At 45.1% G+C, this 12500-nt stretch overlaps 1 protein-coding gene across 1 annotated transcript in view; it reads right to left on the reverse strand.

Annotated features, from left to right (window-relative positions):
* Window positions 1-12500, reverse strand: part of LOC307251989 (transient receptor potential cation channel subfamily M member 1-like) — a gene marked incomplete at both ends in the record, with an annotated part of 53975 nt that overhangs the window by 3111 nt on the left and 38364 nt on the right. Inside the window, 9 exons of the mRNA XM_080029499.1 lie at window positions 1422-1485; window positions 2087-2384; window positions 3284-3416; window positions 4662-4861; window positions 5128-5272; window positions 5645-5665; window positions 8216-8390; window positions 9261-9512; window positions 11991-12119. Coding sequence (XP_079885625.1) covers window positions 1422-1485; window positions 2087-2384; window positions 3284-3416; window positions 4662-4861; window positions 5128-5272; window positions 5645-5665; window positions 8216-8390; window positions 9261-9512; window positions 11991-12119 — 1417 coding nt within the window. The remainder of the gene's footprint in view (window positions 1-1421; window positions 1486-2086; window positions 2385-3283; window positions 3417-4661; window positions 4862-5127; window positions 5273-5644; window positions 5666-8215; window positions 8391-9260; window positions 9513-11990; window positions 12120-12500) is intronic.

The following is a 12500-nucleotide window of genomic DNA, read 5'->3' on the forward strand; positions in this document are numbered from 1 at the left end:
TGCGTGTGACAATGCAGATATGGCCTTGTCCATTTCTTCTCTGGTAGTCTAAACACATCTGCAACAGTATTCAAAACAGTCAGTGTGTCTGCTGACCTCGGCTACAGTCCCATAACATGCAGTGTATTTACAAATTCTTTAGTATGTAGTGTAGTAAAAAGACTCAAAAAAAGACTCAAACTCTTCTGTACTTTAGTATGTAGTGTAGTAAAAAGACTAAAACTCTTCTGTATTTTAGTATGTAGTGTAGTAAAAAGACTAAAACTCTTCTGTACTTTAGTATGTAGTGTAGGAAAAAGACTAAAACTCTTCTGTACTTTAGTATGTAGTGTAGTAAAAAGACTAAAACGCTTCTGTACTTTAGTATGTAGTGTAGTAAAAAGACTAAAACTCTTCTGTACTTTAGTATGTAGTGTAGTAAAAAGACTAAAACTCTTCTGTACTTTAGTATGTAGTGTAGTAAAAAGACTAAAACTCTTCTGTACTTTAGTATGTAGTGTAGTAAAAAGACTAAAACTCTTCTGTACTTTAGTATGTAGTGTAGTAAAAAGACTAAAACTCTTCTGTACTTTAGTATGTAGTGTAGTAAAAAGACTAAAACTCTTCTGTACTTTAGTATGTAGTGTAGTAAAAAGACTAAAACTCTTCTGTAATTTAGTATGTAGTGTAGGAAAAAGACTAAAACTCTTCTGTACTTTAGTATGTAGTGTAGTAAAAAGACTAAAACGCTTCTGTACTTTAGTATGTAGTGTAGTAAAAAGACTAAAACTCTTCTGTACTTTAGTATGTAGTGTAGTAAAAAGACTAAAACTCTTCTGTACTTTAGTATGTAGTGTAGTAAAAAGACTAAAACTTTTCTGTACTTTAGTATGTAGTGTAGTAAAAAGACTAAAACTCTTCTGTACTTTAGTATGTAGTGTAGTAAAAAGACTAAAACGCTTCTGTACTTTAGTATGTAGTGTAGTAAAAAGACTAAAACTCTTCTGTAATTTAGTATGTAGTGTAGTAACAAGACTAAAACTCTTCTGTACTTTAGTATGTAGTGTAGTAAAAAGACTAAAACACTTCTGTACTTTAGTATGTAGTGTAGTAAAAAGAAAGAGTATGTGATTTGGAACGCAGGGTGTAACACAGAACAGTCTGTCAGAGTAATGCATTTTTTAAAGACCTGTAAATAGTATTTTTTTTATTTATAAAATTCAAAAACAATCTGTATCCAAAATCTGTTCTGTAAAAGCTTGTCGACACTAATATGTTGTAAAGATGAAATAAAGATTTTAACTCTGGCTTCATCCAACATCCTGATTTTAACTCTATCTGACAAGCGCAAATGTACCAATAATTAGTGAGATAGTTAGTGATATATTACCACTTTTGTATATATCTATTCAAACCTTTGAGAACATTTCTGAACATCCCACCTGTGTTGTGTGCCGCTGCTCTCTCTGGGCTCATTTGGACTTTCTTATCCTGTGGTAATATGGTCTGGAAGGTAAACAAAGACGTATATATCAATAACACGTTAAAAAAACAATATAAAAATTAAATAAACTCTGCAAATACTGCTGTGCTTGTGTGTGTGTTTCTGTGTGTGTGCAAAGGGTCACTACCAAATTAAAATTACATCAAAATTAAATTATATACATTTATATATAATAAAGATGTTACGTGCAAAAAAACTAATGTCTACCTGGTCTCCACACACACAAAAAAAATAATGCTGTCTGTCTGTCTGTCTGTCTGTCTGTCGGTCTGTCTGTCTGTCTGTCTGTCTGTCTGTCTGTCTGTCTGTCTGTCTGTCTGTCTGTCTGTCTGTCTGTCTGTCTGTCTGTCTGTCTGTCTGTCTAAATGGCTACCTTAATAAATAAATCCCTACCTGGTCTCCACAGACAGACAGACTGACAGACAGACAGACAGACAGACAGACAGACAGACAGACAGACAGACAGACAGACAGACAGACAGACAGACAGACAGACAGACAGACAGACAGACAGACAGATACCTGCTCTCCACAGACAGACAGACGGACAGACAGACAGACAGACAGACAGACAGACAGACAGACAGACAGACAGACAGATACCTGCTCTCCACACACAGAGGTCCTGTCTTCGTGCTCCAGAGCGAACCGATAGACGCTGTATCCGTCTGAGCTGTTCACGCTGCCGTGCCGTAGCATAGCAACAGGCTCACACACTGACGACTTCCGGGAGCCAATGAGATCGCTGCGTTCGATTCCCGCTATCTTCTCCAGAGCGCTCATCATTCTAGCGGAGAACTCTTCCATCTGACCCAGACGTAGATCCACAGTCTGCAGACAGGCCTTCATAGAGTGCTCTCTCTCATTCACCTCCTCTAGGCGCATAAACATGTTCTCTACCCTAGAAATACACACGCAAAGAAAAGGCTGTAAAGGCCAGGACACACCAGTCCGACTACCCGAAAATGGAGACTGCCGATTCAGGGAGCTCCAGTCTTCCCGTCGCGGCCGAAAAAGTGCAAAGAACACACCAAGCCGACTGCTGACTTTCGCTCTGCGCTTGCGCGGGACGTAATGTCTCCATAACAGCAGGCGGCGCTAATCTATATTGTGGCCCAAAAAAATATGGAAGCCGGAAATGATGGGACGGCTCTCTAGACCATAAACATAGATAGAAATACGTATTTATATTTATGGACCATAAAGAGCACCATTTTTAGCAGAGAGTGTCGAGCATGGTGTCGAGCAGTCAACAAGGGTTGATGCATGTGAGTACTCGCTGAACGAAACAAACAAACACATTAAAACGATGGCTAACTGTTGTTAGCTGTTTGTGCTACCCGCCTCACTTCCGGGCTTCACTGATTCGCTAGCCCTCCACAAATCAAATTGCTCCAACTGAAAGACTGCCCGCCGCAAAAGAAGCCCGACGACATCTACGACGACCGATTTCACGGCACACACCAAACAGATTCGTGTCCCCGCCCCCTCCCGACTCTACGACGGCGAATATCGTGCCGGTGTGTCCTGGCCTTAACACACAGGCTGTTGGTAATGTTAGAACTAAACACAACGCATATGAACTAGGGCTGGAAATCGCTGTTTTTAGTGTTTAGTTTTGTGAATTTTTTGATTAAAAAAAATTCAATTCGAGGACATCTTCCGGTGCCCTTTTGGACATTTTTTCAGGGTTAAAAAAAAAGGCAGACAGACAGACAGACAGACAGACAGACAGACAGACAGACAGATAGATACACACACACACACACACACACACACACACACACACACACCCCTCACCTCTCAGATGTGACCCTTATCCTCTCGTTGTTGGATGACTGTTTCTCGTCGTTCTTCTCTCTGAAGTATTCCTCCACACACTGCTCCTCAAACTCATGAAGGCTCTTCAGCTCCTCTGGACTCAGGACCAGCTCTGAGGGACAGACAGGGAGTTAGAGGTGTGTGTGTGTGTGTGTGTGTGTGTGTGTGTGTGTGTGTGTGTGTGTCATCTCCCTCTCCACATTTCAACTCTGTCACGAAATCTACTTCAAATAAAAGGTTAAAATATCCTAAAAAAAAGAAAAAAGAAATGAAAAAAAAGCTATGCATATCTCTTTTGTCATTTATTTTTTCTGTCTGTCTGTCTGTCTGTCTGCCTGTCTCTCTCTCTCTCTCTCCCTGTCTGTCTCTCTTCCTGTCTGTCTCTCTCCCTGTCTGTCTGTCTCTCTCTCCCTGTCTGTCTCTCTCTCTCCCTGTCTGTCTGTGTGTGTTCTTACGTAGGCCTCTCTCTCTGTCCTGTCTGTCTTCCTCCTTGGTTTGGCAGCGACAGCACAGTCGTCTCAGGAGGATGTAGATGTGTCTGTCTGTCTGTCTGTCTGCCTGTCTGTCTGTCTGTCTCTCTGCCTCTCTCCCTCTCTCCCTGCCTGTCTGTCTGTCTGTCTGTCTGTCTGTCTGTCTGTCTGTCTCTCTGCCTCTCTCCCTCTCTCCCTGCCTGTCTGTCTGCCTCTCTCCCTGCCTCTCTCCCTGCCTGTCTCTCTGTCTCTCTCTCTCTCTCTCTGTCCTGTCTGTCTTCCTCCTTGGTTTGGCAGCGACAGCAGAGTCTCCTCAGGAGGATGTAGATATGTCTGTCTGTCTGCCTGTCTGTCTGTCTCTCTTCCTGTCTGTCTCTCTCCCTGTCTGCCTGTCTGTCTGCGTGTGTTCTTACGTAGGCCTCTCTCTCTGTCCTGTCTGTCTTCCTCCTTGGTTTGGCAGCGACAGCACAGTCGTCTCAGGAGGATGTAGATGTGTCTCCCTGTCTGTCTGTCTGTCTCTCCCTGTCTCTCTCCCTGCCTGTCTGTCTGTCTCTCCCTGCCTCTCTCCCTGCCTGTCTCTCTGTCTCTCTCTCTCTCTCTCTCTCTCCCTGTCTGTCTGTCTCTCTGCCTGTCTGTGTGTGTTCTTACGTAGGCCTCTCTCTCTGTCCTGCCTGTCTTCCTCCTTGGTCTGGCAGCGGCAGCAGAGTCGTCTCAGGAGGATGTAGATGTGTCTCCCTGTCTGTCTGTCTGTCTGTCTGTCTGTCTGTCTGTCTGTCTGTCTGTCTGTCTGTCTGTCTGTCTGTCTGTCTGTCTGTCTGTCTGTCTGTGTGTCTCTCTCCCTGTCTGTCTCCCTGTCTGTCTGTCTGTCTGTCTGTGTGTGTTCTTACGTAGGCCTCTCTCTCGGTCCTGCCTGTCTTCCTCCTTGGTCTGGCAGCGGCAGCAGAGTCGTCTCAGGAGGATGTAGATGTGAGGGAAGACGATCAGCGGAGGAGGCAGGATGGGTCGGTCGTGGAAGGTCATGATCAACGCGTATCTCTGGAACTTCCAGATCTGGTTAGAGATCGACTTCACCTGTGTGAATGTGTTACTGTGGGGAAGAAGAGGAAAAGGGTTGGTATGGCAGTGTGGAGAGGTAGGTGTGTGTGTGTGTGTGTGTGTGTGTGTGTGTGTGTGTGTGTGTGTGTGTGTGTGTGTGTGTGTCTGTCTGTGGGACTGACTTGAAGACAGCGATCAGCAGGTTGACCAGCAGTATGTTAGCCACTAGCAGGTAACAGGCTTGAGTGTCTGTTTGTCTGTCCGTCTGTCCGTCTGTCCGTCTGTCCGTCTGTCCGTCTGTCTGTCTGTCTGTCTTACTTGAACACAGCTATCAGTAGGTTGACCAGCAGTATATTAGCCACTAGCAGGTAACAGGCCATGATGGCTGGAGTGAGACCAGCTCCGGGGATACAGGGAGGAAGCTTCTTTCCATCCTCATCGTAAAGGTTATCCCCACATGGAGCTGAGAGAGAGAGAGAGAGAGAGAGAGACATTAGGTTAGTATTACAGAGAGAGAGAGAGAGAGAGAGAGAGAGAGAGAGAGAGAGAGAGAGAGAGACATTAGGTTAGTATAACAGATATACAGATGATACCCTCGCATTAAACCATGGTTCCGATTTTGTATTTCGGCCCCCTGTAGCTTTCCAGCAGGTAGTTGACCAGGTTGTCCACCCAGGTTGTGGTCCTTGAAGGTCCTAGAATCTAGATATCATTTCTGGTGAACGACCTTTTACAACAGCCCATGTCTGTTTTCCAAAAAAAGAGGGTTTTGCCCCCTGGGTAATAAGAAATAAAGAATCTATATCACTTTGGTTAATCAGTGTGGGATACTTACGGTTGATCTCCATGGCGTACACTGTGGGTCCACAGGTGAAGGGAAAAGAGAACATGAACAAAAATTAATAAAATGGTCAGACAAAATGTTTTATTTTATTCTGATTTCATACCACAACATTACGATGAATACTTAATATACAGCTCTGGAAAACATGAAGAGACCGCTCCAAATGTTCAGTGTCTCTTCTTTTACTCTTTAGAGGCATATATTTGAGTAGAATGAACATTTAGATTTTATAATATAAACTACTGACAACATTTCTACTAAATTCACAATAGAAATATTTAAGCAATAGCACACGAGAGGGAGTGTTAGAAAAATAAACTCTGATTTTAATGATATTATGCCCCCCCCCCCTCTTTAATTTGCATTTACCAATATATAATCATTTAAACAAGTGTATATTCTTCACATTTTACTCTAATAAAGCTCTCCTCCAGTCTGGGTGCTTGGGACCAATAGTAAGACACTAGGCCATAAAACTGAAGCTGATCTCCCAGAGATAAGATACATTCCTAAGTTAGAACAAAGACTTGGTAACTCCTCAGGGCCGGGGGAGGACGACATCATGATCTCTGGTTTCGGTCAGAGAACAAGAGGACGACTCTGAAATCTGCCTGACAACAAGCTTCAACCAATCAGTAGACTGCTCATGATGTTAGAGATAATAAAACCCCTTGCTGTTGAGTAGGGGGCTCACTTCTTTGTCTTCTTCCTGCTTTCCTGTCCTGTCAACATGCCTTGTCAATTTACTCAAATAAATACTGAGGCTGAGATCCCGGATTTTTACACATTTCTCCATGGTCTTTTTTCCTTCATAAATAGGCATTTTTACACGTACCTTTCAGGAGCATGTTGTCGCTCTATATCAGCACTGCTGTGATTCGGTCGTAGGTACGAGGCCGTAGGCCGAGTGCCGAAGAGAAACACAGCAGTGCTGATATAGAGCGACAACATTGCGACCTCGAGTGTGCTATTGCTTTTATACAGCAGTTTTACAACTGAAATTCACAGGTTAACTTTAAAATGTTATCTTTAATCATTTAAGAATGTATTTGCTTCCGCCAACACAAATAGTTCGTGTCAACAACTTGACGGGACTCGGAGTGAGCTCGTCCTGCAGTGTTTACTTTGGTAACATTAACCACGGCGGCCCGATGTCCCGTAAAAATCACCAAAGAAACGGAACGGCGGATCTTAATCTAGTTGGTAATAAGGTCCGCTGCCCAATCCAAACCCCCACGCTTCATTTCCCAGAGTTTATGAGTGTATTTCGGCCCGGGGGGAGTAACGTTATACAATGAGGTGGGAAAGCTAGGCTAGGCTAAAGCTATGCTGCGCTCATATTATTCAGCAGCCTGAGTTTATCTCCACACACTATTGCTGTCTTCAGTAACGTGAGTGTGAGCGACTACCGCACACTGTCTCTGTCTGTGTGTGGCAGCGATGCCCTCTCACAGGGGAGAGACTCGCCACAGTCAACCTACATGTCCTGCTGTGACTAAAGTTTGTCTCATTATCATCAAAACATTTCAACAGACGGAGCGACCAGGAAAAGGTTGGTTAAGAAAGTCCTTAATGGCTTGCTAATGCTAACCTGAACAAATCAAAATCAAATCAGTTTTATTTCTATAGCCCAATATCACAAATAGACATTTGCCTCAGTGGGCTTCACATTCCATACAGTATGACAGTATAAAGAACACTTAATGACTAAATGTTGTTATGAAAACACTTGAACAGACGATCAAACAGGGAGAACGTTGGGACAATGGGACAGACAGTGAGGACCCATGTGTACAGTATCATTTGGTACGGTTTGGTACGGTTCAGTGACCCTAGATCTGACTTGCATTTCCACTACTCGCCCACATTTTTCTCTAATAAAAAATCCTTCAATTTCTGGCATTTTGTTTTCTTTATTAGACAGATTTGGAGAGACAGATGAAATGTGTCAGAGAGGGGAGTGACATGCAGAGAACGACCCGGGCTGGATTCTAACCCGGGTCTGCTGTGAAGAGGACTGACAGACAGACAGACAGACAGAGAACGAACCGGGCTGGATTCTAACCCGGGTCTGCTGTGAAGAGGACAGACAGACAGACAGACAGACAGACAGACAGACAGACAGACAGACAGACAGACAGACAGACAGACAGACAGACAGACAGACAGACAGAGAACGAACCGGGCTGGATTCTAACCCGGTTCTGCTGTGAAGAGGACTAAGCCTCAAAGGGGACGCTCTAACCACTACATCACGGGCACCACCCGACTTTTGCCTTGTTGAACTATTTTACCATGCTTGTCACACGGACGGTTTGGCACACTGAACAAAGGGTACCAAAACAGTTTGCTTATTTTGGTACCCTTACCAACTATAGACAGTGCGACCGAACCGTACTGAACCAAGTGGAAACAGGGCTAGTGTGGTGGTGGTGGGGGGGGGGGGGGGCAGCCCTACAGAGAACACACAGTTGGGATTAGGGATGATTCTTTAGTAAGGACAGTAGGATGGATGAATGAGTGGTTAGCTGACTGGAGTCTTACTATGAACTCTAGTCTTACGGTCTATGGAGTCAGCGAACACTTCTCCATATATCATCCAGTACGGCATGTAGAAGATGTTCCGGGCTAGACGCCATGTCGGCTCCTCGTCCGGGTGAAGGATCGCCTGACGACACACGCCGAAACTCATCAACACCACCAGCATTATGACCACGAAATACAGCATGTCCACCATCTGAAACAGAGAGAGAGAGGGAGGGGAGAGAGACATTAAGTTAGTATTACAGAGAGACAGAGAGAGAGAGGGAGATGGGGGGAGAGAGAGATTGAGTTAGTATTACAGAGAGACAGAGAGAGAGAGAGATAGACTACCAGCATTATGACCACAAAATACAGCATGTCCACCATCTGAAACACAGAGAGACATTTAGGGTTCAGTGTCTCTTTGCCCAGGGACACTTGGACATGTGGCGGGGAGACGGGGGATCGAACCACCGACCCTGTAGTTGGGAGTCGACCGCCCAACACACTTCACCACAGCCGCCTTGTAATAAGACAGGTCCAACCATCTTTACGACATATAGTAATGAGGTTAAGCTGTATTTAGTTATATATCCTATCTCACAAACAAACAAACAAACAAACAAACAAACAAACAAACGGTAAAATCGATAAAATTATCTAAAATAGGTCTAAATAGAGCTAGTCCTACCATCTTGCTGATATATAGTGATGAGGTGAAGATGTATCTAGATACAATTTAGAAGTTCTATTTAGTTATGCATCCTATCTCACAAACAAACATTTAGTAAAATCTATGAAAAAAAACTAAAATAGTAAAAATATATATATATATATACAGCTCTGGAAAAAATTAAGAGACCACTCCAAATGTTCAGTTTCTCTCGATTACCTATTTATAAGCATATGTTTGAGTAGAATGAACATTTAGATTTTATAATATAAACTACTGACAGCATATAAAAATATTGTGATTTAGAGCATTTTAAATAAGTTATATAGAGATGATGATTTAAGAAATATCAAGACTGGTCTCTTAATTTTTTGCTGGGCTGTATATATGTCTAAATAAAGCCAGTCTCACCATCTTCCCGATCATCATAACGTAGGGTCCCAGGTATTTGTTTACTCCGAATATGTCCAGGACTCGTATGTACCAGAAGATAATGTCCACGCAGTAGATGACCCGCCCGTAGCCCATGGAGGGTTCATTCTGGAGGCGCAGCAGAAGACCTAACAGGAACACACAGATGGCCACCAGGTCTGTGATGTTCCAGTAGTCCTCCAGCCAAACGTTTATCTTCTGCTTCAGCTTCCCCGGCTCCGACATCAAGATCTTAAAAAGGTACAAAACAAAACAAGTCAGTAAGGTAGTGAATTTAGTCAATTATATACGAGAAATGTGTCTTCTTCACATCTCCCCTCTCAAGTTTTACACTCCAGAAGGGGTCCTCACACAGGGTCAGCCATAGTACAGACAGACAGACAGACAGACAGACAGACAGACAGACAGACAGACAGACAGACAGACAGACAGACAGACAGACAGACAGACAGACAGACAGACTCCAGAGGGGGTCCTCACACAGGGTCAGCCATAGTACAGCGCCCCTGGAGCAGTTTGGGGTTAAGTGTCTTGCTCAAGGATACAATGGTAGAGATGGTGGGCACTGTGGATGTAATAGCAGCCAACACTAGTTTTACTACTAACACCCTCCTGTCCGGTGCCGGGGATCCAACCAGAGACCTCATGGTTACTGGGAGGAACCAGAGACCTCATGGTTACTGGGAGGAGCCAGAGACCTCATGGTTACTGGGAGGAACCAGAGACCTCATGGTTACTGGGAGGAGGAACCAGAGACCTCATGGTTACTGGGAGGATCCAGAGACCTCATGGTTGCTGGGAGGAGGAACCAGATACCTCATGGTTAATGGGAGGAGGAACCAGAGACCTCATGGTTACTGGGAGTAGGAACCAGAGACCTCATGGTTATTGGGAGGAGGAACCAGAGACCTCATGGTTACTGGGAGGAACCAGAGACCTCATGGTTACTGGGAGGAGGAACCAGAGACCTCATGGTTACTGGGAGGAACCAGAGACCTCATGGTTACTGGGAGGAGGAACCAGATACCTCATGGTTAATGGGAGGAGGAACCAGAGACCTCATGGTTACTGGGAGTAGGAACCAGAGACCTCATGGTTATTGGGAGGAGGAACCAGAGACCTCATGGTTACTGGGAGGAACTAGAGACCTCATGGTTACTGGGAGGAGGAACCAGAGACCTTATGGTTACTGGGAGGAACCAGAGACCTCATGGTTACTGGGAGGAGAAACCAGAGACCTCATGGTTACTGGTAGGAGGAACCAGAGACCTCATGGTTACTGGGAGGAGCCAGAGACCTCATGGTTACTGGGAGGAGGAACCAGATACCTCATGGTTACTGGGAGGAGCCAGAGACCTCATGGTTACTGGGAGGAGGAACCAGAGACCTCATGGTTACTGGGAGGAGGAACCAGAGACCTCATGGTTACTGTGAGGAGGAACCAGACACCTCATGGTTACTGGGAGTAGGAACCAGAGACCTCATGGTTATTGGGAGGAGCCAGAGACCTCATGGTTACTGGGAGGAACCAGAGACCTCATGGTTACTGGGAGGAACCAGAGACCTCATGGTTACTGGGAGGAGGAACCAGATACCTCATGGTTAATGGGAGGAGGAACCAGAGACCTCATGGTTACTGGGAGTAGGAACCAGAGACCTCACGGTTATTGGGAGGAGGAACCAGAGACCTCATGGTTACTGGGAGGAACCAGAGACCTCATGGTTACTGGGAGGAGGAACCAGAGACCTTATGGTTACTGGGAGGAACCAGAGACCTCATGGTTACTGGGAGGAGAAACCAGAGACCTCATGGTTACTGGTAGGAGGAACCAGAGACCTCATGGTTACTGGGAGGAGCCAGAGACCTCATGGTTACTGGGAGGAGGAACCAGAGACCTCATGGTTACTGGGAGGAGCCAGAGACCTCATGGTTACTGGGAGGAGGAACCAGAGACCTCATGGTTACTGGGAGGAGGAACCAGAGACCTCATGGTTACTGTGAGGAGGAACCAGACACCTCATGGTTACTGGGAGGAGGAACCAGAGACCTCATGGTTACTGGGAGGAGCCAGAGACCTCATGGTTAATGGGAGGAGGAAGGCCAGAGACCACACACACACACACACACATACACACACACACACACACACACACACACACACACACACACACATTTCATTCATTTTCCTTTATTTAACCTCGAAAGATCAATTGAGGGGTGACCCTCTTTTACAATGACGTCGAGTTTGTACAGATACACAATATACAATGAGAATACATAACAAGTTTACACACACACACACACACACACACACACACACACACACACACACACACACACAGACAACAACAATTTACAACATTCAGATCAATTGAATGAAAGAGATCATAGCCTGATTAAAACAGTTACAAGTGTAGAGGGGCTGATTCAAAATAATAACTTTAAATTGGTTAACAGTTATGAGTGTATTTATTTTAATTGTATGTTGTAGGCTGTTCCAGGAGTCAGGGGCACTGTGGCTAAAAGCAGTTTTACCAAGGTCAGACCGGGCATAGGGGACAAATAACATGAGCATGTCAGTTGAGCATGTCACACACACACACACACACACACACACACACACACACACACACACACACACACACACACACACACACACACACACACACACACACACACACACACACACACACACACACACTGTTTACCTGTCGAACCTTCTCCAGTCCCAGAGTGATGATGTAAGAGATGACGATCCACTCCTGCAGCGACGGCCAGCGCTCCATCTTCACCAGGATGACGTAGTTATACAGACTCAGGTAGACCAGGTAGGCAATCTGACAGACAGACAGGCAGAGAGACAGACAGGCAGGGAGGGAGAGAGAGAGACAGGTAGTTATACAGACTCAGGTAGACCAGGTAGGCAATCTGACAGACAGACAGGCAGAGAGACAGACAGGTAGTTATACAGACTGAGGTAGACCAGGTAGGCAATGTGACAGACAGGTAGAGAGAAAGACAGACAGGCAGAGAGAGAGACAGGTAGAGAGAAAGACAGACAGGCAGAGAGAGAGACAGGGAGAGAGAAAGACAGACAGGCAGAGAGAGAGAGAGGTAGTTATACAGACTGAGGTAGACCAGGTAGGCAATCTGACAGACAGACAGGCAGAGAGACAGACAGGTAGAGAGAGAGACAGGGAGAGAGAGAGAGACAGGTA

The sequence above is a fragment of the Ammodytes marinus genome (genome assembly GCF_949987685.1).
Source record: "Ammodytes marinus genome assembly, chromosome: 1".
NCBI lineage: Eukaryota > Metazoa > Chordata > Actinopteri > Uranoscopiformes > Ammodytidae > Ammodytes > Ammodytes marinus.